Raw genomic sequence first — 26,946 nt, 5'->3', positions numbered from 1 at the left:
AGGTTTGCTGATGATTGCTCTGTTCTCTTCAGAGCATAGCTTTCCTTTAATCATCCCTCTCTTTCTAACTTCTTTTGTCGTAGCCTCGGGCGTAATCACACGCACAAACTCACCACTGTTTCATCAATATTCTGTCATTTTCTTTTCACTGTGGGATCATTGTGTGATACATTTTGCTCTCCGTGATGAAGCATATCGCCAAAGTGTGCAGCTATCATGGGACCGGGCAAATGGTTGGAGGTTGGAATATTTAAATGGGCCACAGAGTACAGTCCTGTTTTCTGAGAACAGGCAGCACAAGCTACGACATAAAGCAGCTTGTCAATAAAAAACAGAACTTCCTGCTCATAATCAAGTCACATAAAATATATATGAAGCATAAATAAGGCTATCTCTGAGAAATTACGATTTAATCGGTTTTTTTTTTCGTCTGTCAGCACTTTCTTTGTTGAAACAACTGATTTGTTTTTCTTTTCATTGCCAAAGTAATGAAATTTATTCACATTAAAGACCTAGCTTTACTTGAAGGAGTATATATCATCCTCCAAATTTTGAGTTTGGAGATCAGCGAATAAAAATGAGATTGGCTCTCAAAATTCGTCAGTTTCTTTTTTGGAATTTCATTCGAATCCACCTTAAAGGTGTGGTTGACTGAACAAACATTTCTTAACGTTGTTTCTGATAATAATCGGTCACTTCTGAGTTTTTCACGCAGGCTGAACATGAAAAAAGTCTTCTACATCTATCTCCTGCATTTGCTTTTGATAGAAAATAGACGGTGAAACGCTAAGATTTAAAAATCCTCACAGATCTTCATCACACTGAATTAGCTTTCATGGACTCACCCATTAACTCAGGACGAGGAAGGCTGTTCGTTGTTTTAACATCCGGTAATCAACAGCGGGCGTCTCGGCTAGTTTAAGCTAACCGTTAGCATTAGCAACTTCACTTCACGGCAGATGTTCCTCCAGACCTGCGTTATTTGTGGAGATAAAACATCAACGTTGCAAGTCAGTGGTAGAGTTGCATTGCTGTTATCCTATCCGGGATGAGATGTCCAAATATCAGGTAATAAGGCTACAAATGATGTTGTCCGACGCTCCGATGTGATGTTGCAGACTTGGCCTTGTTGAGACGGCTTTGTGGGCTTTTTTGCACTCAAGTGCTGCCTGCAAGGCATTCATTCTTTCTAGAGACCAATACAAATGTATTGTATGTATAATCACACCTTTAAAGAAATATTTAGCTAAACCTTACGATTAATGCCAAGAATTGATGGCTTAGTTTTAAGTGAAAATGTTGCACAACATTCAGCTCTAAATGTGTAATAGGGATGACTGACAGCTTCTGTAAGAGGTCAGTACCTGTGAAACTGATTAGGTTAACAATATTTTTGTCGTATGAAATGCTAAAAGCTTTGGCAGCCATCTTGAATCAGATTGACAATCAGTTGTAAAATCTTTTTTTTTCTGAGAGTCTCATTAATTCCATGAAATGGTTCATGAGATTTTTTTAAATAAACATCTTCATATATTTGGTGAAAGGTGATAATAAAACTAAAATCAGTTTGTAATGTTGGATGTCTAACATGTAGCTATTTTACAAATCTTTTTTTCAGCATTTGAATGAATGAAAGGAGGTGGATGAATTTTCTAAAGACCACTGAAAGAAAACGCAGCCCACGAGGCTGTCACAAAAGATCTTTTTCACTAACGTACCAAAATTGATCTAAATCATCATCATCAGCGTCGTCACATGATACTGCAGCAAATTTGGTACAACTGACTCATGCATCTGCATCAGTGCTGAGAAAAAAAGTTATTTACAGCAGGATAGGCTCAACCCTGATTGGTTCCTTACCTCCACAGTTTTGTTTCTGGTAAGACCTCTAAAGAAGCTGGGCTAAGCTACATTTTTGTTTTTATGTGTTAGAAGCTGCCAATTAAAAAAAAGAGATAGGATAATAGCCCGTTTTGAATGCCAGAACTTTCATTTTTAATGCTTCTGCCCCTGGAGAGCCACACACCAGGCTGACAATTTATCCACCGCGGGAAATAAGATAGATTGATGCACTGCTGAGATGTCCATATCAAATCACGTTGTTGAAAAGCTCAGTGGCAAGCACATAGAGGGATATAATCATCCATAATCAAGGGAAACAAGGACTAAAGCATGGTGGCCTTCAGAATGGCTCTGCAAATTGAATTAATCATAAACAGACACAACAGCAGTGGGTGCAATCCAGTCGCATCGGCGTATCCATCACGCCGGATAAACACCTAGGTGATGTCTCTCTAGTCTCATCTGTTGTGAAAGGAGAAACATATTTGCTTTTGCACTCAGTTGATGGATATTGATTGGAGAACGTACTCCGTGCAACATGCCACTCACTCCTGAGGTGAATGTGTCCAGACAAGGACACAAAGGGGCACGGCAAACTGGAGACAGCTGCATCTATGGGATGGTTGGTGGTAACATCGATCTCTAATGACTTAGTACTTCTTCAAAGCAGATGGCTGGTTTTGGTTCATGAGAAAGACTTTTAGACGGGACACACAGCTGCAGGGCTTGGATCACACTTGACTTGTCAGGTCATCCGAAGGGAAGACATTAGGTTTTAGATTTAACTCATTCAGCAACAAAACTGAAAAAGCATTTGATGAAGAGGCAGAGTTATTCTTACTGTGGCCTTCTTTCTGGGGAGAAACCATTCGTCTTGCCCTCAACGTGGTCACTGGTCCCGGACAGACATGTGGTACACAGCCAAGGTGAGCCGGACCGACTCCCTGACCTCAGTAATTGAGATGCCGAAAGAATGTTGCATTCGTATCAAGTGCAAAACTATATTTTAACGCAGGCGGGAGGCAAAGCTGCCAGGAAAAACAAGTTGATCGAGGAGTCGTCTGGCCCTTTTTTGTTTTAGCGGTAAGGCCTGCTGTCGAGCCTGTGATTAGATTGAACTCTCACTAAATTTGCTCAAACTGGCATTGGAGGGATTGGCTGACCTCTTGCAGACTTTTGCATGAAAGCAAATTGATAATTTAACAAGACAGAGCTGTTCTTAAAAATCTGTGAGACAGAGAAGAGGAAGTCAAACCATTTCAGGTCAGATTGAGCAACAGTTTGCTTGTTTAAACAGTAAAAGTTAGAGTTTCAAACCAGAGTCCATAGTTGTTTCCCGGAGTGTGGCAGGAAATCTAAAGTTAACTACACGTCTGCTTTTGATCTGAAAAAAAAGTAATCTGATTTCTGATCGGAGTTAAAATGTGTTTGAAATACGTATGATCCATCTGCTCATGGCAAAGACAACAGACTGTTAAAGGGAAACTTTGCAACTTTTTCATATTTTTAAATCATTTTCCTGAGCCAGTTTGTGCTAAAGTGACCCTTTACAGCAGGGGTGTCAAACTCAAACTCACAAGGGGCCAAAATGAAACTCTGGGACGGAGTCGAGGGCCAAACTTAATATTTTTTGAAAAAGTGACGGTAAATTTGCACGTTTTCTTTATCAACATGTATGCAATTTTGAACCTTTAAATTTGGAAACAAACTTATTTCTGCATTAACACTGAATGTGGAATAACCAAATGACACACGAGCAAGTCAGTTTTAAATAAAAGGCATCAGTGGTATTCATTACTTGTGGTATAATCAACATTTTTAAAATCTATTCAGGATTTATGTTTTCTTGTTTATTCATTTTTCTTATTTTTTATTCTCCTTTTTTCTCCTGTAATACGTGTCATCGCTGCTGTGACGTCTAGCTTTCCCCACTGAGGAACAATAAAGGGATTTTCTATTCTGTTCATCTATCTGCAGCCTTTCCACTTCCTGTTTACTGTAGGTTAAATCTTTTCTCACGGGCCAACAACAAAATAAAAATATCATTTTGTCTTAAATGAAAATGCAACATCTCACCTGTTAACTTTCATGTTTTGGAGCAGAAAACAAGCAGAAAACCAACATATTTAAAGCTCAGTTTGCTCCACTGGTTTACTGTGATGCTCACCTGTTCCACCCAGATACCTGCATCATGGAGTTGATCTGAGCTGAAGAGGAGACTCCTGTTGTTTTGTTCATCTTCATCATAATAATGACAACATTAGATGACAACAGGTGCTCACATAGGTTTGTGCTGCTGAACATGTCTGAGCAGCTTGACCACGTTGTTGTGTGTCGGGGAGGAAACACGACAGCAGCCACAGAGTCGTGCTGGTTTGAGCGTGTCGCTGCTCGCTGGAGTTATATCAGCTCTGTCTGGAAGTTAGTTTGAAAACTTTCTCTCTCAGTCGTGAACACATTACTGAGCGGCTAGAATCTCCGTTTCTGGGCTTCAATGTCAGAAAACAGCTGAGTGAACTCGGCGCTGAGTGAGAGGAGTGTAGTTTGTCTGAGACAGCGGAGCTGCAGACACCCAACTACCTCTGACTGCCTCGGCGCTGAAAAAACACAAAGGAAGGGGCGCGTCTGCTCCGCGCTGGTGCCGCAAAGCATCATGGGAGTTGTAGTATTTGCGGAAAAATCGGCCAGCGGGCCAGTTTTAATATATTTTTGATATTTATCTCGCGGGCCACTTAAAAATGCTCCGCGGGCCGCATCTGGCCCGCGGACCTTGACTCTGACATATGTGCTTTACAGGGTTAATGAAAAATCACTCAGACCCCACTGCCTTCTGTGGCCAGATTACCATATTTGCAACTTCAGAGTGCCGGGTCACCACCTGTGTACTTAGAAAAGGTTCTGCTTACTTACCTGGCGCTGCAGTCTGCTTCCAGCACGTTTCCTGCATGTTTAAAATCACGAACACAGCTGATTTGTTTAATTTAGTGATGATTCACTCCTCTAGAAGTTAATGAAAGCTGAGGACACATTTCAGCAGTCAGATTAAGTTGTTAAAAGACAAGTGCAGAGTGAGGTGTAACTTGTTTTGACCACAGATAATTAATAACAGACACTAGAGGGTGCTAAAAGCAAGCAAAACTGCTTAGTATCCCTGTAACTTTTGTAAAAACTCAAAGCTTCCCATCAGTGTCTGAAAGGCTCACAAGAAATAAATATTCTCTGTAAGCACGTCCTTGTCCATTTAGGCGAGTAAACGCTCAATTATATAATTATCTGCAGGTTGTTTGGGTGGATTTCACCGGTGGCGTTAAAAGCGAGTTTAAAGGTGAGGCTGTGTTTGGATCCAAATGCGTTCATCTGCATGCGTCGTGTTTGAACGCAACGCTTTTTTTCAGAGTTGTTCAGTGCTTTAATTGTCCTGTGTGGTTCGGTGCCATTAGAATAAAACTGCTCCTGTCTGTCGCTCAAGGGACAGACTAGGAATAGGAATAACTAGGAAGCTGTAGTGCACAAGGGAGAAGAAAACTGTATAGGGGAGACTTACAATACACTCATCGAGGTTCCAAGGTTTCACAATTCACTCTTAAAGTGGAGTTGTCCTTCGGGTTCATGGGTCAGATTCACTTTTCCTTTTGTGCTTACAGAAAAAGCAAACGGAGAGGAGGCCAGCCAGAGCAATGGCATACGCAATAAGAAAAAAGCACAATGAAAGTATTTATGGTTTGTGACGGGAGGCATGAAAAAAAGGGAAAATGTGGCTGAGGTAGTACATCCTGGAGCTTTGCTTCAAAATTGGAAAAGCCCCCATTGATTTTTAGGATTTCGTGTTTGTTTAAATAAAATTGCCTTTGCAAAAACAAGTGGTATTGCATTATTTAGCTATTTTGATCTGATCCCATGCAAAGAACAATCATAAAAGGATGCACCAATGTGTGAAACGTACATGGTCAAATACGCTGGGTTGGGTTGGTGCATGTCTCCAGCGACATTTGAAGTCGGGTACACCTTATATCAGCTGTTAGGGCTTGGCCTTCGACCTTCTGAACTCCTTTGAGCAAAGATAAGCTATCAGTCAGAAAGACAATCAAGGTGTTTAACATGACTATCGCCCCAAAACAACGTACCAAATCTACAATAGGGGTTCTACAACCCCCCAAGGCACTTCACAACACAATCAGTCATCCACCCTTTCACACGATGGGGATGATGAGCTACGATGTAGTCATAGCTGCTCCGGGGTGCACTGACAGAGGCGAGGCCTTCAGACCACCACCAGCAGACAAGATGGGTTAGGTGTCTTGCCCAAGACAAATGCCCAATAGTATGACTGATAGAAATAAGTCAGAGTTCTATGTACTCAGTAAAGGTACACACTTCAACCTGACTGAACTATTGTTTGGATCTTAACAGAGCTGTGCATAAACAGATGGCAGCAAGCCTTAATAAACTGAAGTGACAATAGGCAATAGGCCTATTGTCACACAGATAATTAAGATTATAATAATATAGAGATATCATAACTTTGAAAAAAAATAAATAAATAAAAAAAATAAACTGAAGTGACTTTGTGAAGTAGTGAGGTCAAAGACAAAGATGTGGGGCACTGACCGGCCTAGTATGATGTGCCCCAGAGCATTCTGGGAAAGTGGAAGCACAAAGACTTGAGTTACCAGAAAAGTACTTAGAGTTGTTAAACAGTTATAGATCCTTTAGCCATGCATTTGTAAAATGTTCAACTGCTGCACGGTGGAACAGATGGTTGCACTGTTGTCTTGCAGCAAAAAAGTCCTGAGTCTTCCTGCTTCAGTTTCTCTGTGCACAGATGAGTTTCCAGGGTCTCTTTAGTTTCCTCCTGCAGATCTAAATCATGTACATTGGGCTAATTGGTGACTCTAAATTGACCTTAGGAGTGAGGGCATGTGTCAGTGGTTGCATGTCCCCATGTTGTCCCTGTGGTGGACTGGAAACTTGTCCAGGAGGCTCTTTATTGACTGCTGGAGTTGGACAACCCTGAAAAGTAACGACTAGCGATGAATGAGCATTTGTACCAAGAACTCAGAAACCCCAACTATGGATCAAGAAGGACAGTTAAGGTAGTTTACTGTGAACAACACTGATTTTTTTTATTTGATTCTTAAGTAATCGCTTGAATCAGCTGCTTCATCAGCTCTTTATTAGAGATTCGAGCCATCTTCGGTGTCATCTGGAATCAGAACAGCTATCACATATCATGACAGCAGTCATTTGTTAGGAAATCCGTGTAAACAGATGCGGTGTAATATCTGGGAGTGAGAGGAGGTGGAGGCGTTGTTTCCGGGATCTTCGTTGTGATTTTAATGAGGTTGTCAGAGCTGTCAGTACGGTAGCTGATTGTAATGGGATTCACCTCTCTGCTCCATCCTCTATACACTTTATATTGGTGCCATTTCATCTCAGCTTCTATCTGATTCATGCATCTGATCCATATTAAACATCTTGGGTTTGAAGTCTGTTGTTAAAGAGAAATATTTGCAAACATAATTGGTTGGACATGTATTTTCTTACTTTTCTTTTCTCTCTTTTATTCCTCCATCGTCCCATTTCTCAATGTCATATTGCCATCTAGTGTCCGTTGCACGCTATTGCATCAGCATGGCTGCTTGTTGCTGTTGCATTATTTATTGGGTCTGCAGTGACACGAGAGGCAGTCTTTTCCCAGAGGCATATTTATTATTGTGCGAACAATCTCAGCCTTCCTCCTCCTCCTCATCTATTTTCTCAGCGTCAGTCGTCTGCATTATTTTGAGTTAATCAAGTATGTTCGTGTTATTCCCGTTGGGTTTTGTAAAGCATTTGTCTTCTGTGATTATGCCTTTGCATGTGTCTACATGAAGATCAAAGTTCATTCACTTTGTCTCATGAATGTTTAAAACATTACTTCTGCCCGTGTCTGTGTAAAATTAAACAAGTAAACACTTTATCTATTTTCTGCCACTATGCTTAATCGATGCAGCTCAAATATTTGCATTGCAAAAAAGTAAGTAAATAAACAAATGAACCGTCGCCAATTAAATTCCCACTTTTCACCCACTAGATCCTGAGAGGAAACTGTGAATGTCTTATTTGTGGAGCTAAAGTTAATGTTTGAGGTTAAGTCAAACATTGCCAGTCAGAACTCTTGCATTGAGTGCAGCCTTGACCCTCTGGGCAGTATCAGAGCCGCTGAAGTGCTTTGGCATCAGTGTGACAGGATTAACACATCAAAAGCAGTGTCGGGGCCTACAGCAGCGTCACACCGTCAGTACAGCACCTTTCATGTTCTGCTCAGGTTCACCACAATTTCACGTAAGCCAACAGCAAGTCAGACGGAAAAAGATAATGGGGCCAACCTGCTGCTATCACGCTTTCCTTCAGCTTCAGTGGAATATGTCAAATTCTGTGTGTTTGATGAAAGATTGGAGTTCAACAGGCTTAAGTCGGGAAACGATATCTGACTTTGTCACATGGCCAGGATGCAAAGGAGCGTTTACGTCTGACATTCAGGCTGAAATTATTGCTGCAAGCCTGCATGGTTTTACCTTTTTTACTGATGCAAACATCCGGCGATTGAGGAAAAATTTTATCAGAGTAGTTTGAGAGTTGAGATTTCTCTGGGTTCAATCAAATACAGAGGATTTTATCATCTTATTGATACCATGCTACAATAAGAACAGATGGAGGGGGGTGGAATGATTTTCATGAATAAAATTAATTCTGAGTCGCAGCTCTTAGCAATGTTTGCACATTATTTAACAAAATAATTACAATATATAATTTATGTCATTTATTTGGCATTAAAATGATTGCTAAGTTATAAAATGTAAAAAAGAAAAGAAAAAAGGAAAATGCTAACGCATCCTCTACAGTTGATTAGATATGTTATTGAACTTTGTGTTTAGAACATAAAATAATAATTAAATCTCACACTGTTGTGGCCAGATCACTTTTCAAATGCAGGCTCAGGGCTGTTAAAGAAAATAAATAAAAAAAATGCAGGTTCTTGTTGTTAAGTTGATTTACTGAACAGCTTTTTTTTTCAGATTTTTTTTTCTTCTGTCAGAAAAAAACATATTTAAAAGATTTTTTTGCAGCACAAAATCTCTTTTCTGAACTCTTAATGTCATAAAACCTAATTTTCCCAGACTCACAAACTGACCTTTTAAATTCATTTTGCTTTCCTCACAGGCTTTTGTAATATTAAAATTATATTATTAATTAGCAGATTAATTTCTATCATGAGCAGTGGTGCCCCTAACGGGTGGCCAAGGGGGTCCTATGACCACCCATGAAAATTTGTTGGCCAGCAGTGTGATACACAACTACAGCTTAAACTCTTCCAGAGTTACCTCGGGGGCCAACTTTATGTGCCACCCTAAAATTTTGACTGACCCCATCTGACCCCCTCCATGACAATTTGCTGGGGGCGCCACTGCTCATAAGACAAACCAACAAGGCACATTATGGCTTTAGTTATTTATGTATTATTTTTTACATCCTCGCATCTTTGTTTAGGTTGTTGACATAAAAGAGAAACTCAAGCTCTGCAAGAAATTTTGGTCCAACTTGCCTGAGGCGATGTGTGTGGAAGAGAGGGTGACGGCTGGAAACGGCAGCGAGGAGGAGTGCTGGAATGGACACACCAAGGGCAGGTAAGGGTGCCGCTGCCCTGGGGTTTAAACTGGGTTGATACAGGCCAACACAAAAGGGTACTTAAAAATCCAAAGTCTGCTCAGCGTGCCTGACATTAAGCAGTCTGATCCTGGTATTAAGAGTCAGCTTGTTTGTTTTTACTAGTTGAAACTCCACTGTTCATGAGCTCGGCATTTTTTTACTGTGACTCATTCCAGCTGAAACCAGGAAGTCTTATTTATTCTTCCGTTGCTCCAGTGCAGAATGCTTTGTTTTCCCATTTCACTGGTATTTGAAAGCATCCATTACTCTCAAAGGATTGTCAACATGTGTATTTTAAGTTCTGTACATGAACAGAAATTGGTTGTGCTTGTAGCAAATGGCGCTTTATTCTGTGTCCTGAGTCAAGGACAAATGAAACCTGTTGCCTAGATTTTCTGAGCTGCAGAGGAGATTATGAGAAAACAAATGCTTTTGTGTCAAATGAGTTGTGGAATGGCCTCACATGATGGCTTGTGGCTTATTTATCACACTGGAGCACAAGCAGCTGACATGAATACTCCAGAGAAATACTTAAAAAAAAGTATGTCAGTGCATTAAAACAGGGTCAAAACGTGAGTTAGCAAACCCGACTGTGCCCTTAAAGAGCATTACCATATACATATATATATATATATATATATATATATATATACACACACACACACACACACACACACACACAAATTAGACGCATTATTTGAGCGATGAGTTAATCATCATCTAAATCCTTCCTGGAGGGATGTATCGTTTGATTTTAATGCATCCTGTTTGAAATCGAGGTATTTTCCTGAAGTCCTGAAGGACGGCCTGACCAACCAGGTGAATAACCCAGAGGTTGTTGTGGACATCACGCGTCCAGACACAGTCATCCGTCAGCAGATTATGGCTCTGCGGGTGATGACCAACAAGCTGAAAAACGCCTACAACGGCAACGACATCTCCTTTCAAGACTCAAGTAAGCTTCTTTATGCACAAATGAGGCAGAATACAACTTTTTTCTAACTTTAAATAAGCCAGGAAATGTTTTCAGTGATCCATAATTACGTTTTAAGCTACCCATAATGCAGTTTGACAGTAATGTAAAGCAATTCATTGTGCTTGTGTTTTCTACAAAGTAATTATTATAAGGAATATGTGATAAATTTAATTTCATTAAAGAAATCTGGTGGTAAATAAATAATGACTCTCACATATATTTATTTAGTAGGAGAAAAGTTCTCTTGGGTTTTAAACAACAACTATTTGCGTAGATTTTAAATTTGCTTTAAAATTTGTATTTATTATGTGAAATTAAAAATGTAACTAAAATTGACAGTTAGTAAACTTGAAATGATTGTTTTTATAACCCGTTAGACCTTTTTGGTAATTTGAAAGAATATTTTGAAATATTATTGCAAGAAATATACCCATAATTAGTGATGAATCTGTAAGTCCATCAAGTGATCATTTTTTTAAATATCATTACAAAGTGTGGTCCGCAGACATCTCTATTTTTGTGTTTGCACCTCCAAATAATTTTGTAGTAGTTGCTATAGTTACATATAGCAATTTCATTAAAAAAAAACTTTATAAATGTATTTTACATTTTCAGTATCTGAATACAGTAGACTGTATCTATGAAAAAAGCACATTTAACCATAAATCAAACCTTTGTTCCTGGCTCTGTTTTTAATTTTATGTTTTATTTGATTTTTGGAACATTTTTCTCAACATAAACTGGTGTGTAATGTTGAATATTCTGCCACCTTCTGGCAACAAAGTGAAAATGGGATAAATTTGCATTTTATTTATATAAAATAAAAGTTTCAAAATTTGTTTTTGTTATTTGATTGCAAAAAAAATTAATTAATCCTTGGTGAAAAAAATGACTGGCTGCTTTTAACATGTGAAGCTTTACAATAAAATCACCCTGATAAATAACTAGTTAATAAGGGATGCAGTTTATAATCAAATATTAAACAATTATACTTTTATCATAATTGTATTCCTCTGCTCCATGCTGAGTGTGGTACACACCATTTCACCAAACAACACAGTGACTACCTGGATTCCTGTATATAGGCCCACTGACTGATTACAATAGTGTAGACACCTGTGATGCTAATTAGTGAACACACCTTGAATCAACATGTCCCTTTGTTCATGACATTTTCAGTCTTTTCTAGGGTTACCATCATTTTCCTCCAGACCTGTTCCATTATTTAATTTTTGTAAATAATTCCATTGAAGCGTGGTTGAAAATGTCTGCCTTTCATTGGTTAAACGTTATCACATTTTTATGTATTATTACTTTTGTCAGATTCAAGTTATTTATGTCACCATTGTAGGTTTTTCCTTTCATTGACCAAAGGGAACCAACAATTTTGTCCACATATATTTATCACCTTGAAACACATTTTCAGACAATAATATAATTTTTTATTCCCTATGTATATTCTTAATATGAAAAGGTTTTGTATAATCGTTGGAGCTGTTGCATTGCTATTATTGTCTGACATAACGTAACTTGTGAGTTCTCTCTTGGCCTTTTGCAGGCGATGAAGGCAGTGGCTCCGGCAGTGGAAGCGGCTGCACAGAGGCCTGCACCACAGACATGTACACTACTGCAACTAAAGCCCCGGTGGTGGTGATGAAAGCCGACCGGTCCGGGCCCGTCCAGGACTCAGCCCCTCTTTGTGCACCCTCTGTAGCCCTGCCAACCCTGCTGGCCCTCTTAGCCCTAATGCTGCACCGACAATGGAGATAATACTGGAGCAATCGGCAGAGAACGGACAGCAGGGTTTCCTTCCTCTTCTCTTATTTTTCTATTCAAGCAGATCGAAGCCCGTGTCAAGCCGACAGCCCTGATGCTAACAGAGACAGAGAGAGTGGTCATCCACCATGATTTCCCCATGTTCCCAAAGATCATGCAGTGCCATTTCTAGACTTGATCATTCATGGCATCATTTCAACGTCTAACGCTGATGCTGATCCAACAAACTCTGCTTCAGAGATTCAAAAATAAACACATTTATATTGCACATGTGGCAAGTATGAACATGTGGAAAATTATAATATGCACTTTGATTGTTTTCTCTTTTTTCTATGGAAAAGGTTTTTGTCTGAAAAATATTGAAAATGTGGTTGTTGATGCACCTTAAATAGGTCAAATGAGCTTAAAAGTGTTTATTAATATATTTGAAAGGACATGATCATCATCTAAACGCCACACTGATAGAGAAAATAGAGAATTCTTGCTGCTCCATCGTGAAATTAAATGCGATCATTTTGTGAAAAGAAGCAGTCCATCAACATTTCTTTTTTATTAGATAGAAGGCATTTTTGTGCATTCACCACAGTCACTCATGGTTTGTAAGATTATGGGTGCACTACTCCATTCTCAAGAATCTACACAGCCTGTTCAAGAGTGGCCTTGAGCTAAAACTCACTACATGAGTTCTATATCCTCATTTGCCTTGCAACAAATCCAATATCTGCAAAATATCCTCATATCACACTAGTTTTTGTAGCTGAGCTTCAGCAGAATCTGGACAGAGTCGTTAAAATATTTTTTTGTACTAAGCAGAGTGCAGCCGATGTATGATTATTTAGCTGTTTATGAATCAGACGGGGCTAGATTAGTAGGGATTACATCAGTATTTAACACCCAGAGGAGTGGTCCACTCAGCCTGCTTTGGACAGTGGAGATTTTGTTCTGAATGTTATTGGTAAATGAACATTGCACTATAAGAGCTTATGTATTCAACACAGTTCTGAGCTGCTGTAAACTTATTTATAATTTGGGGCTTATATTGTTTGTGCTGCGTCCTCAGAATCTCTATTATTCATTTCATAACTACAGAAAAAAGACATAAAAACTGAATTTTGCTAACTCAGTCACAGCCACTACAGTAAGTTTCTGGAAGGGTGGAAGGCCAGATAAGAACACCCCTTTCAGGACTTTGCTAAAACGTCAGCATATCGCAAAGGTTTCAGCAGAGACCGACATCACCGATCTGCGTCAAAATGTGTCCAGGACATTAATAATATTTTAAAAGTCTTATTCTGTCAAAGTATGGTGTAATTTAAATCACTCGGGATGGGGAGAGTGGCTGTGTGACGTAAAAAGCAGCGTTAATGACCAGCGGAAGCGTCATAAATCACGGCACTCTGTCAGAAAGTGGCATGAATTACGACATCGTGGAGGAATTTCAGCCACATTTTTCATTGTTCTGAGTTTAGAAAGAGCAAATTGGTAGCAGCTTTAACGCTACTTATTTTATTATCCTTTTATTTTGCTTCGCCAGCCACTCTTCCAATTTTACAAATACCAGTTGTTTGGCAATGTCTGCTGATGTCACTTCCTACTGAGTTACAACCAGTCAGCTTAAGGCAACAACCGGTCCCGCCTGTCAACTAAGTCTCCTCCCTTTCCGGTCGGCTCATGGGTTCCCGGAAGAACGAAAAAATGAATGTAAGTCAACGGGGCTAAAAGAGCTATTTTCTAATCTGCTTTGCCTTAGACCCTGGATCACACATATGCTGTACTGCAATTTAAATGAAAACTAATGATGGGTGTTTCGACCATACCTGTCATGTACTTTGAGATTTATCAGCTTGTAAAAGTTTGTAATTAGCATATCGACACGCCGCATATATGACGTCACCACAGAATCTCTTCTCCTCTAGCGTAGCTACTACTTACCACATGGTCAGATTTATGGTGGTTTTCCCTCCTGAAGGAAGGATTTTAAGTTTGCTAAACTTACAGCCATTTTCCCTCTGCTTTTCTCCGTGTCTGGTTCGATGATGTCACTTTCGTGATGCGCATTTGTAGTCCTGGACGTGTTTTCTCACAAAACCTAAAATAACGTTTCCCCCATTTGAAATTAAGTGCGTTCTTGGTATCAAAATGCATATTTAAAATTCACGGACATCATATGTGAAATCCATGGCACATAACATGCGCAATTAGAAAATAGCCCCATTGACTTGCATTTGTTTTTTTTTTTGTTATCCCAGGGCCCCATGGTCTGGAAGTAGATGGGTGTGACTTAGGCTCCCTATACCCTAGTTCATGTATTGGGTTGGTCCCTGCTCTAAAAGTTGTCCTTTCTGGCCAGCTTGGTAAAAAGTAACACATGCGTACCATGAAGGTTCGGGAAAATAGTCCTTAAGTTTCGGGGGAAAAATGTATCTCGAGGTTCAGCTCTTTAGCTTTTTTGTGGAAAGGTGATATACGTTTTATGATAAATGACCCGCACTTGTATAGTGCCTCTCAGAGTAAGAACTCCAACGCGCTATACTATACAGTGTATCATTCACCCATTCACACCGATGATTCACACACATACCCTATATGTTTCTGTTGATAGGCCGCGTTGACTGACATCAGTTGGAGAGATCGTTTTATTTTTACCCAGACAAATTAAAATGTTCTCAAAGGTTTCATAGAACATGACTTAGCAGAAATCTTTACTAAGTGTCCAGGTTGCTTCCGTGAGTGCCTGAAAAACAGGACTAGTGGAAAAACGACACCTTTTTTGTGAAGTAGAAGAGCAAAACTTTATTTATTAGTTTATTTATTTCATTTTCAGTCCTTACATTTAAAATTCACCTCTTAAAATTTTCAATTGGTTCAGTCCAGTGTTAAAATCCTTCATTTATATCATTATCAGGACCCAACGGCCACATTTTGGGTGCTACACATAGTTAGCTAGGCTGCTAATTAATGCTAAAAATCACCAGAAAGTTAAATAAGAATCCAGAATTCATAGCGGCATAAAAAAAATATCATGACATTTGGGAGGCACTTACAAGAGAGCTAGGCCTGCTGGGGCTAGCTGTTGGCTTGAATTAAACTCAGGCTATTCTTGGAGCTATCTAAAGCAGGTAAAATATTAATAGTTTGTCACTTTTCCACAGAAACCAACGTTAAAATGCCTAAACTATCTGTTTGAATAAACTTTAACAGTATTAAGTCATGTTAAAATAACATTTTAAAAAAGAATAAATGCATTTTGGTTGTTTTAGGGGGGGTGGGGGTATTTTTTGGAGACAGCAGGAACCAGCACATGTATTGGTTGGTGGAAATGCTAAGAAAGAGTCCCTGAATTTATCTGGAAAGCTTGAATGGTTATGTCTGCAGCACAGACGGGCTTGAAGCCGACCACATTCACCTGTGAAATGAGAATCTGTGGGGACTGGACAGGGCTGAATGCTTCAGTAGAGCGCACTTACAGAGAGTGTGAGTGGCCTGGCACTGCTGAGGAGCGCCTGTACTATGTACATTCACTGTTCTCTGAGAGCCCGTCAGGTTTGTAACTCCCTGGTCAGCTAAGCTTTCACAGCCACACAATTAGCCTGTATTATGTCATTTGTTCAGCTTTTCTTTTATTAAATGCATTTACATCCAAACTGCAAGAACAAAAACAAAAAATACTGAGCAAACACATATTTCACTGAAAATGATTCTTTATTATGACTATTGACCTCACAGGATGCCCTTTTTATGTTTTGTATCATTAAACTTTTAATATTTTTGCAATAAAATGTTTGAAAAAAACATTGTTGTATCAAATCTAAACTGGTTTTTTGGAAGTGATTGCAAACTTAAAGTCGGATGAGTTTGTGGACTCAATATATGCCTTACTGTTTTTTCGGTGCAATTACGATGATTGCATTCATGTTTTGTTACTGTTCTTGGAAATAAATTGTTATTCAAAACTTTTCAATAGACTTCTGTTTGTGAGGAGTTTGAAAAAGACACATAATAGTGATAAAGATTAAACATAAGGTAACATTTTTGTGAAAAGAATCTTTTGTCGTACAAAAATCTCAGGTAAATTATTCAAACGTTTGTTCTGTCATGTAATTGGAATTCCTTACTGGCTGTCGAGAATTTTCTCGATCCTAAGATGTAGACGGAAGTCTCCATCACACTGAGGTCAGTTTGAAGTGCTTTCCAGGAACAGCTAGGCTTCCTCTGTGTACTTCCTGTTGGTGAAATCTGCTTTTATCAGAGGTTCAAAGCCTTTGTTTCTCCGCTGACGCAAGTAGAGCACTAAAATGAGGAGAAGCACCAGGAGACCGACGAAGACGCCTCCTAATGTGGAGCCCAGGACGAATGCAGGTGAGCCTCCATCTGCATCTGGGGAGAAAAAATACAGAGTAAATCACGAACGAACAAAATTACTGTACTGTTTTCACTCACCATCCAGGGAAATGGCATAGGAGTATCCAAGTTGATCTGACGTGACATAAATCTCCTCGTTGGTGATGGGAGGGAAGAAGGGAACCATGTTGTAGTCCCTGTTGTGTCCAATGGGAGCCATTTCATCTGGGAAGGTGGAGTTGGATGGAACGAATCTACGCATCCACTCGTCAAAAATGGCATCCGTGAATGCATGGAGCACCTGGAAGTTACAGGCCAAGTTCACTCGTTTTGATCAACATCTGCAGTGGTCTCTAGATTAAATGAACACCTAATGGGTCAATCTCTGTGGGGGGAAAGCTCTGGCGCTCCTGTTTCATTAAGTAGAAGTTAGCCAGAGGAGAGGAGAGCAGATAAGAGCAAGTTTGGGACTCTTCTTTCCTGATATCAGGACATTTCGCGTCTGATTGGTTAACCACTGACTTACAACGTTGATGTTTAATCTCCACAAATAACACAAGCCTGGAGGAGTTCAGGCATGTTGTGAAGTTGCTAATGCTAATGGTTAGGTTCTACTAGCTTAGACGTCCTCTGCTCTCTCCTGGATGCTAAATCGACAACATCCTCTGTCGCAAGATTGAAAAACAAATTCTCAGTGAACTTGGTCTTTAAGACAAGAGCATTATTATTATATTGTGATTTCAGAGTAAAGAAGGCGGCTGAATTCAGACCAGGAAGATAGGATCGTTGGCTGCAGAGTGAGACAAGCTGCTGGTTCCGTTGAGCAAAGAGTGGACCAAGTTGTGAAGGTTGTTGACGGTATCGTCCAGCTCCCCATCTGGCTTCTCATAGCCCTCAAGAGCATTTCTGTAAAGAGAAAAGTGCACATAGTAAGCTTTTTAGTTTGAGTAAATTGGTTCCATCGGTCACAAGTCGCACCTGAAGCTAAAGGAAGAGTTGGTGAAGTAAGGAGGACTGTCAAAGTCTCGGATTCCTAGACAGCTTCTGACGTCAGTCATGGTGGGCAGAGATGTGTTGGCTCTCTCCATCACGCCTCTCTGGATCAAACCCTCATTTGTGCCGTTGCAAAGAGTCACCAGGCGGTTGTAGTCATCCAAGCTGAAGGAAGAAAAAAAAAACACTCCTGTAAACCAAAAAATTGATGCTTCAGATGTTTAACTTGATCTGTTTACCTGTTGCAGATCACCCCCCATCTGGAGAATCTGGACTGGTTACTGATGAGGGAGGGGTTGTCTGGGTTTCGACCCCCCAGGAGAGAATCTGTGCAAACGTCACACTCACTCTGCCCCGTTGCAAAGTTCCAGTAGGGGATCGCAAAGTTTTCATTGCCTGTCAGTCTCTGCGGGAAAAAGACGGACAAATGAAAGCTAGCTCGTATGAATGTAAAACTAAAAGTTGATAAGTAATCATCTCTGCAATGAGTCTGTTAATCCAGAGCACATTAGATATTATTAAAATCTTAAATCACAGTCTGATGATCAAATGTAATTTTTTTAGTTGACTTGTACCAAACGCTTTACTACTATTTTGTTTATTTGTGCACAATTTTATTCAAAATGGTGAGTTTTGGTTTGTCTGCACACAGTTTTAGGTTAGTTGCTGGAAAACCAAGTTGGAAAGAGAAACAAACCTCCAGGCTTTTCTTAGATTACTTAAAAATGTGTTGAGCATGGTGCGTGTTTGCACAGCCACATCTGTATATGTGTCTTTTCTGCTTCCAGGAACCCATTAAAACAGCATTATATAGATTTTTTTTTCATATGGTTGTGCTGCAATAAACACACATTTCTAAATGGTCATAGTTTTCTTTTCAGTTGGTGCTCAAAAGTCTGCAGATTTACAAATCTGAAGCCAACATTGATCTAAACAAGAAATTTAATATATTAAGATATTTAAAAATATATAAAAGCAGTAATTATAAAATTCATTGAACTACACTATGAGACTTGAAAAAATGTAACCACAAATATATTAATCAAATCATGAGAACCAATAAATAAATTTTATGTAAGTGAACATTTGAAAAATGTCCAAAATATCAAACATTTCTGCACAGCAACACTCGCCGGTGAGCATAAGTAACATATAGCTGCAGCATCCAACTGAAAACGTTGAATTCCCTCCATGCCAACATTGTTTTTCTCCTCACAAGAAAAAAAAAGATAAACATTGAAAGAAAAACTTTTGATCGTATACCTGAAGCTCTCTTTCAAGGCTCAGAAGGTGGTACCTGTGCCAGGTAATGAATGCCGGACCTTTGTGGGAGAAATCTATGGCTTTAAATGGACGACCCGGACCTGCAATTAACATAAACAGTGCATTAGGCTCAGAAATGCATTAATGATAAAGAAGAATTCATAAAAAATATGAATTTTTTTAAACATTTGATTGAGTTCTCATTAAAACAATTAGTTTTGGTGGCAAAATATTTAAGTGTGAATTACAATCTTTGTTATTGTTTTCATTACTTTCAAACTTCACGTTTAAGTTTATATTTTGCAAATGAGCACATGAATTTATATACAGAATTTAAACATTTCTGTTAAGTTTCCATAAAATATGAATAATTTGAAGCTGATTCAGACATTTTTAAAACTCCTTTACCCATTCAATTATTATGTTGTGTTGCAGATATTTAAATAGACGACACATTCTCGGTAAATGTGTTAGGGTTGCCGGTAAATGGGTTAGCATATTTACCAAGAAGAGTGTCTCTGACTGAGTAGTAATGCTGCCAGACAAAGAAGTCGTAGATGGAGACGTTGGCGAACTGTGGCTCGGTCCCGTTTGGTCCCAGCAGGCCTAACCAGTGCTGCGTGGCGATGACGTAATCAGGATGGATGGTGGTCTTAGCCTGATCCAGAACGTTCAGAAATTCCTGAAGCTCCTCAGGAGTCAAGGAGTGGATGTCCTTCCGTACAACTGGAGATTTTCTCTGGTCGCAGTTTGGACCAGTCCAACCAAACTTACACTGGCCACAGTCATAACCTGCAAAGTTACCTACAACGGACAATAAATTGATTAATTTGCCTAATTCTCACAGGGTTTCTATCATTATGTTTTTAAAAAGCCCACCTGTACATCTGCAGGTCTGGTTAAAGAATTTAGTGGGCCACCTCTCCCTGTCATCCACATTTCTGAGTCTGTATGGTCCTCCCCAGGGTTTGGAGTCGACCCGTACGGTGGCACAGCTTCCTCTCCCTGTCAGGGAGCCACATATGTTGGCCGGATCCGATCCCAGAGCAGGGCAGCATTGCTTGGACAGGATCCCCTCCACCGTGCAGCAAACGCGAGGAAACTGACTCTCTACTGGGTCAAGACGGAAGAGTAGAGACAAAAAACCAAGACCCAGAGCAATCATCATCTTCTTCCAAGTGTTTGTTCCTTCCAGTTAGTGATGACAAATCAGTGTGTAGATCAAGCCTCGGATGTAATACGTCAATTAGTTCCCCCACAAAAAGTGTGGAATCCCACTCAGCTGCGGTCCCTTGCCGTGATTCTTCAAATTAGATTCAGTGATATTGTTAATGTCTGCGGAAACAACACTTAAAGCCGAATCATGTTGTGTTCCAGCTGGTTACATGCATATTAAGAACGCCTCTAATGTCTGTTCCTGCTTTTGTACGGCTTAGGAGGATTAGGCCATTGGTCTTGTGATGATCACCTGACAGCGGGGTCTGTGATTTGCAGCGAGATTTGGATGCATACCAAGAAACTGTCTGAATGAGCTATTATATTCCACAAGCACAAAGTTCCCAAAGGAAACTGAAAAATGTTTTTTTTTTTTTATGGCTGAGTCATTTGCAGTTTGTACATAATAAATATAAAAAAACTTTGTTAAACTCATGCTTTCAGTGCAGTGACGTCTCAATGGATCTGCTTAACCGGAGCCTTTTAATTCAGAGATGATTGGACTCGTGTTTGGAGCTTGTCAGCATAAGTCTGATGTTAACTTTTGAGCCTGAGGTTAATCTTAGAACTAGAATGATAATATGATCTGAAATCAGATTTCTTTACATTAATTTCTACAGTTGGTACAACTTACTCTGAAGACTAAGCACTGCAAGAGGAGGAATGTGAAGAGAAACAAATACATAAATGCAAACAAGAACCAAACAGATGATGGTATAGGAGCCAGGCACTAAACACATGATCGGCTATATGATACCAGGTCAGGAGGCCAGCTCCCCTCCAGCAACCTCAGGATCAGAACAAGACCTTTAAACAATAAGATCTCAACTCAAATCAATGTTTACATTATATATGCTTTGATCACCTGTTTGTGTGTGTGTGTGTGTGTGTGTGTGTGTGTGTGTGTGTGTGTGTGCGCACGTGCGTGTGTGTGTGCGCGTGTGTGTGTGTGTGTTATCTTAGTTTGGCTTATTAGAGTTTAAATGTTTCCTTCTGTTCATTTATTTTCCTTTGTTTAAATAAATTCAGTTAAGTTAATCTTTTAACACCTGAGCATGTGTCCTAGCCTGAGATGTAACAAATGGGGGCTTGTCCGGGATCTTTTTAATCCTCATCCTTAATGGACACATGCTCTTTTATTGGGTATTAATTGTATTAATTTTGGAAATTTGTTTTTCTGAAAAGTTCACAACTCCTCCATCCCATGTGCTCTTTGATGTTCGTTGTGGGTGTGGAGTGTGTGTGTGTGGGTGTGGGTGTTACTTTTATTTATGATATAAAAAAATGCATCACCTAAAAATAGTTAAAGGACGAACATCTAACAAGTTAATTGATATTTAACATTATTTGAATTCTCCGTGGGTATTAAGCCCCATTCAACATTTTTAATCCACATTTATCAAAAGCATTAAAACTTGAAGCTATTCGTTGAATACGATTGTCCAGAATAAAATATTAAAGAAGACACATATCTGGGCTGTAGCGACTTCTTACTATACACCACTGATGATTTGATTTACCAAGATAAATGAGCTGCTAAATAAGAATCAATGCAATTTATCTCCATCATGATATAGTTCAGTTTGAGTTTGATTTGATTCAGTTTGATTGTTTTTAGTCTCAAGAAAATAAAGTTTATAACAAAAAAAAACTAAAGTGAACACAGTTCTTTGAGCATCCAAATAAACAGTATTTTTTTCAAACAGTTCATTGATTTTTGTTAGGCACTCTTTGTTCAAGTTCAAGAGTAAAAAATCTCCTTTTGCACACAAACTACTTTCAGCATTTGTGTACAGCTAGGTGCCGCCATAAGTTAGAAAGCCTGAGTTTCTCAAAGGTAAATAGTCAATAATTAATTTTCATGTGGAAAGTGTCTGTGTAAATAATTAGTGAGTGATTGTTGGTGTAAATTGGATTGAAGCCACTTGTTTTTGTGCAGGATCATGAGGAGCTGCAGCCTCGTCTAATTACTGCCACGTGATAAAAGTAGCTTTAAAAGTGATTCATATTCAGCTACTGTTTACAAACTGGTCCTGTTGTGTGTTTGTGTTGTGGGACGTTCGCCCAAATAAACTCCTGGAAATGCGACTTTCTATTGCTCTGTTTCCATGTGAAGAAACACTTTCACCCTTTGACGATGCTTTTGTGGTAACCATCCAGAATAATTACTTCCTATGTTTTATCCCAGGAGATATCACGAACAAGATCTGATCATAAGTGATGAGTTTATATTTACTGCCCTCAAGGTGTGAGTGTGATGCATTCGTCTTTGTTTGCTTAAATTTGATGTGGTTAAAAAGCGGCCGCTGTGCTAATAGCGAGGGAGACCTTTGATCCCTTAAGTCTTCTGACCCACACTCCTGATGGATTCCAGGAGCAGGTTGGTCATATGATTTCTGAGTTTAAACACTTTGAATGAAAGCATTTTCAACCCATTTACTGAAACAATCCGTCTGATCAAACAAAAAGCTATAATTAAAATTCATTTTCTTTAAATATGATAAAACAAGAGAATTTTCACTCAGTAACTGATTCTGCTTTGTTTATGTGTGTCTTTTCATCTTTACTTTTACGGTCAATAGAACAAATAATGAAATATATTTATATATTTATAAAGTCATGTGTTTTAATCTGGACACAGCTCCTTGAGAAATGTCCTTTTGTGAGTCAGCCATTTCTGCAACAAGCCACAGGTTCACTGCACCCAACAGGATTAGTGAGGGGAATTCTCCCGAGTCAAATGTGTGAAACAACTCCTCACTGCGATGATTCCCAGCTAGCTTTAGTAAATGAGCGTGAAACTGTGTGGATGAATCTACTTATTCTGTTTGAAGACATGGTTTTGTCTCACGCACACCAATTTGCAAAAGTAAATCAGATCAAAGAAATGAAAGGAAAACTTAAGCAAAACATCCACAACAGGATTTGATGGCGTAAAGAAAAGTGAATTAGTAAACACAGAAGACTCAGCAGAAGCAGTTTTCTAATGTAATTACATGAATTTATTTCACTTAATGATAAAAATGCTGGATGTCTCTGAGCTCTAATTTGAGCAGCTTTTTTTGCTTGTGGAGTTGGTTGCAATGTTACACACCCCATAGAGCCCCATGCCATTTGAGTTGAGCGCTGCTAAATTAGGGGTAAGACTTGACTGAAGATTAATCTAATTAATTAGAGGCCTTGTACTTAATTAATCTTGATTAATCACATTTTAATTGTATAAAACTGTTTGCACCCAAAAAATGTTTTTGATCAAAAATAATGTCAGTGACGATTGACTGGCTCTCTGTCCAGGGTGTACCCTGCCTGATTGCCCATTGACCGCTGAACCCTATGTGGACAAAGCGGGTTCAGACAATGGATGGATGGATGGATGGATGGATGGATGGATGGATGGATGGATGGATGGATGCATGGATGGATGGATGGATGGATGGATGGATGCATGGATGGATGGGTGGATGGATGGATGGGTGGATGGATGGATGGATGGATGGATGGAATAATGTCAGTGAGGCACAGATGACATACTCACACTTCAATTAGTAAATTTATGTAGCCACGTGGTATATTTTTAATTACTGTGGCCTCATTATAAAGGTAACCGTTATGGGATTTGTTGGGATGTGTAAATATTAGTATATGTGTTGAAGAAGTGTAAATGGATATGGAACTTCATAAATGTTGTGTACTGAACTGAACACTAGGTGGCAGTAGAGTACTGCTAATCTATATATATAGAGGTGTAGCATAGAGTTCAGGTGAAGTTCTGCTGAGTTACAAGATGCTGTGTGTATGCTTGTCCCTCCTGCTGTGATAAAGTTCATATGGATAAAGTTACTGCCTGCCTGCTTTCTATCAACTAAAAAAAATAATCTTAAACATAAATTTTTTGTTTTTCTTTTCTATTTTCTTAAAGAGTGGTTTTTCATTATTCATTTATTTGTAGTTTAAGTTGTTTTTGGAGCACGCAAAAAATGTAATATGGTCTTGTAGCCTAGGCTCGGCAGTTTATTGTAAAGGTGCTGCTTAATTATATTTATAGGTTAATAAGGCATACATTGTAGTGCTAAACGCTCTGGCTCAAAGGGGTTAAATGTGCATAATTTTTCTCTAATTAATTTATCATACTTAACATATTGAATTCTAGAGATGTGTATTGGTGAAAATCTGGCGATACGATACAGGGAAGATGATACAATGTATCATGATATATTGCAATACATTCAGATGTTATTTGCATTTTTTAACTGAATTTGTTGTAGAAATAATAAAATAAACAGTCCAAACTGATACGTAACATGTTTAACATGAGGTATATGAACCGTAAAAAAGGGATTTACATTTCAATGGTGGAAACAAAACTCATTGCACTGCTGCCAGCATTTGAATTGCACCAAAAGAAAAGAAAATACACTCATGTTTGCATGTACATTCTTCCCAAAATTAGATGCATGGCTTTTGAATATCGATGTAGTATTGCAGAAAAAAAATCACGATATATTGCTAAATCAATATTTTCAATACACATCTTTGAATATCAATATAATAATGCTGGCAAAAATATTGCGATGTTGCCATATAGATATTTTCTTACATCCCTATTAATTTCCTATCCCTAATTTATAAACAAAGCCTAGTTGCATTAATTACTAAAGTGAGATTGTTGACAGTGACTCGGTTTATTGTTTTATTGTATTATTGTTTTAATGTCTTCTTAGTATTCCTAATGTTTTATTTGCTTTTATTGATCAGTATTTTCATCCTCTGTTTTTTTAGTTTTTGTTGCTTTGTTTAGATGTGATACGGTCCAGCCTGTGCAGCACTTTGGACAGCTCCCGTGCTGCATTTTACATATGCTATATAAATAAATTATGGTATGGTATGGCCATATGTTGTCATGGTAAAATGTAAATGTATATTACTCCTTACATTTGAGCAAGTAGGTTTAGTGAAACTAGTTGACATAACTGTTAAATAACTAACATTTCCTTTCTTGAAGTGTAAAAAGTGTTAAATGGAGTAAAATTCCTATAATATTCTAAATGAATCAGATTTTTTACTTAAAAACTGCAAAAACATGTTTTTTTCTCAAGAAAGATTTAAGGTTGCAACTTTTTTCAGCCAATTCCCCGAAAAAAGATTTTCTACATCAACTGTTTCTTGTTTAATAAATATAACCAGATTAGTTTTTCTAACTGAAACACAGGATGGTGCCAAAGAGCTGCATAATGACATGCAACACATGGCTGTGTGTGTTAGACATCACTGACACACTGATAAAGAGTCTCGAACTTAAAGACCAGGAGGATTGTGTCCTCTTGTGTTTAAAAGGATTTAAACAAAACATGAAACATGGAACGCGTCTTTCAGCTCTCATTAGCTCAGCCCTTGTTTCATCTCTTGTCATTTATCTTTTCATGTAAATTTTAGGCTGCTCAGCCTCCCCAGGTCCAACATTTGCATAATGATCCAAAATGCACACTCATCTAAATGAAACCAGGCTATGAAACGTCTTTTAATGAACAACTGGAGGTGGAATGAACCGCTGTAGAAATGCTTCCATTTTCTTCTCTGAATGCGTTTACAGCAACGTGTTGGCTCAGCAATGGAAGGCTTTTTACGTTTCTAATTGAATCCACTTCAGTTGCATTTACAGAGAAAAGAGGTCTGGGTCTGATTTGAATGTTTCTGCTTGCTTTTTTCCTAATGATATGTAACTTGAGGAGCTATTCTCTGCTGGGCTTTCGAGGGGTTTCTAATGAATATTGATATTCTCTGTTTTTTAAATCAGCTCATTTGTTACTTAGCACAGAATAAATTCTGGTTAACAGAAAACAGAATGAATCATTTTTCTTTGCAGAAAAATACTAAATGAGGTGTTTTATCATTGTGTTTTCATCATTCTTATAGTTGATTTATCTTATGTTATTGAATTGTTTTTAAATTGTTTGTTCCTGAATTGTATTGTTTGATTTTATTGAAATGCTTTGTTCTGCTTGTTTCCAACCTTTTGTAAGGCGCTTTGTTCAGCTCTCATGCTGTATTTTAAATGTGCGGTATAATTAAATTGGTATGGCATGGCATGGCATGGCATGGCATGGTATGGTATGGTATGGTACGGTATGGTATGGTATGGTATGGTATGGCATGGTATGGCATGGCATGGCATGGCATGGTATGGTACGGTATGGTATGGCATAGCACGGCACGGCATGGTATGGCATGGCACGGCATGGTATGACATGGTATGGCATGGTATGGCATGGTACGGCATGGCATGGCATGGCATGGTATGGCATGGCATGGCATGGCATGGCATGGCATGGTATGGCATGGTACGGCATGGCATGGCATGGCATGGTATGGCATGGCATGGCATGGCATGGTATGGCAGGGTATGGTATGGCATGGCATGGCATGGCATGGCATGGTATGGTATGGCATGGCATGGTATGGCATGGCATGGTATGGTATGGCATGGCGTTGCGCTAGGATGATGTTGACTCCAAAACAACCAAAACAAGTAGACTCACCTCTTACATCAGGAAGAATCTGTGTGTTTCGAGCGTTATCCGTTCTTTCACAATCCGTTGTCGAATTCTGATCGGCAGATGCTTTTCTGGTTTGCGCCTCACCTTTTTTACAGGAACGGCTCAAAAAGATCTCCTAACACATGGACGTTCTGCTTCCTGATCATGTGACATGTGACGTATGCGGATGAAGATTGGCTTCAGGGCTGAGATGTTTGTTCTCTCAGCGCGGGGGCTCGTTCCGATGCTCAAACAGTAAAAAAAATGCAAATGATGACGTTAGTCGTCATTTGCAGTGAATGAGTGAACAAAATGCTT

At 39.0% G+C, this 26,946-nt stretch overlaps 2 protein-coding genes across 3 annotated transcripts in view; one reads left to right on the top strand and one right to left on the bottom strand.

Moving 5' to 3' along the window:
- The window catches only part of gpc6b (glypican 6b), a 128,652-nt gene extending 112,411 nt beyond the window's left edge, over positions 1-16,241 (top strand). For both annotated transcript variants that reach the window (XM_015966401.3, XM_015966400.3), the window contains 3 exons: positions 9,373-9,509; positions 10,311-10,486; positions 12,066-16,241. In XM_015966401.3, the coding sequence (XP_015821887.1) occupies positions 9,373-9,509; positions 10,311-10,486; positions 12,066-12,277 (525 nt within the window). In that variant the 3' untranslated portion in view covers positions 12,278-16,241. The remainder of the gene's footprint in view (positions 1-9,372; positions 9,510-10,310; positions 10,487-12,065) is intronic.
- Positions 15,050-20,361, bottom strand: dct (dopachrome tautomerase). Its single transcript, XM_015966402.3, has 8 exons — positions 19,760-20,361; positions 19,385-19,684; positions 18,881-18,981; positions 17,857-18,023; positions 17,603-17,782; positions 17,395-17,530; positions 16,724-16,925; positions 15,050-16,660 (listed from the first exon to the last, which is right to left on the bottom strand). The coding sequence occupies exons 1-8, from the start codon at positions 20,046-20,048 to the stop codon at positions 16,485-16,487; spliced, it is 1,551 nt and encodes a 516-aa protein (XP_015821888.1). The 5' UTR covers positions 20,049-20,361; the 3' UTR covers positions 15,050-16,484.
- Between the last annotated feature and the right edge of the window lie 6,585 nt (positions 20,362-26,946).

The sequence above is a fragment of the Nothobranchius furzeri genome, chromosome 14, assembly GCF_043380555.1.
Source record: "Nothobranchius furzeri strain GRZ-AD chromosome 14, NfurGRZ-RIMD1, whole genome shotgun sequence".
Lineage (NCBI taxonomy): Eukaryota > Metazoa > Chordata > Actinopteri > Cyprinodontiformes > Nothobranchiidae > Nothobranchius > Nothobranchius furzeri.
The sequence above is the reverse complement of the archived record's forward strand: the minus strand, read 5'-3'. Positions and strand labels throughout refer to the sequence as shown.

Coding starts and splice junctions, on each gene's coding strand:
- dct (XM_015966402.3), bottom strand. CDS start 20,048: ATGATGATTGCTCTGGGTCTTGGTTTTTTGTCTCTACTCTTCCGTCTT. Junction 18,024..18,880: donor GCCTTGAAAGAGAGCTTCAG/GTATACGATCAA, acceptor TTTTTCCCGCAG/AGACTGACAGGCAATGAAAA. Junction 16,661..16,723: donor CTATGCCATTTCCCTGGATG/GTGAGTGAAAAC, acceptor TTTTCTCCCCAG/ATGCAGATGGAGGCTCACCT.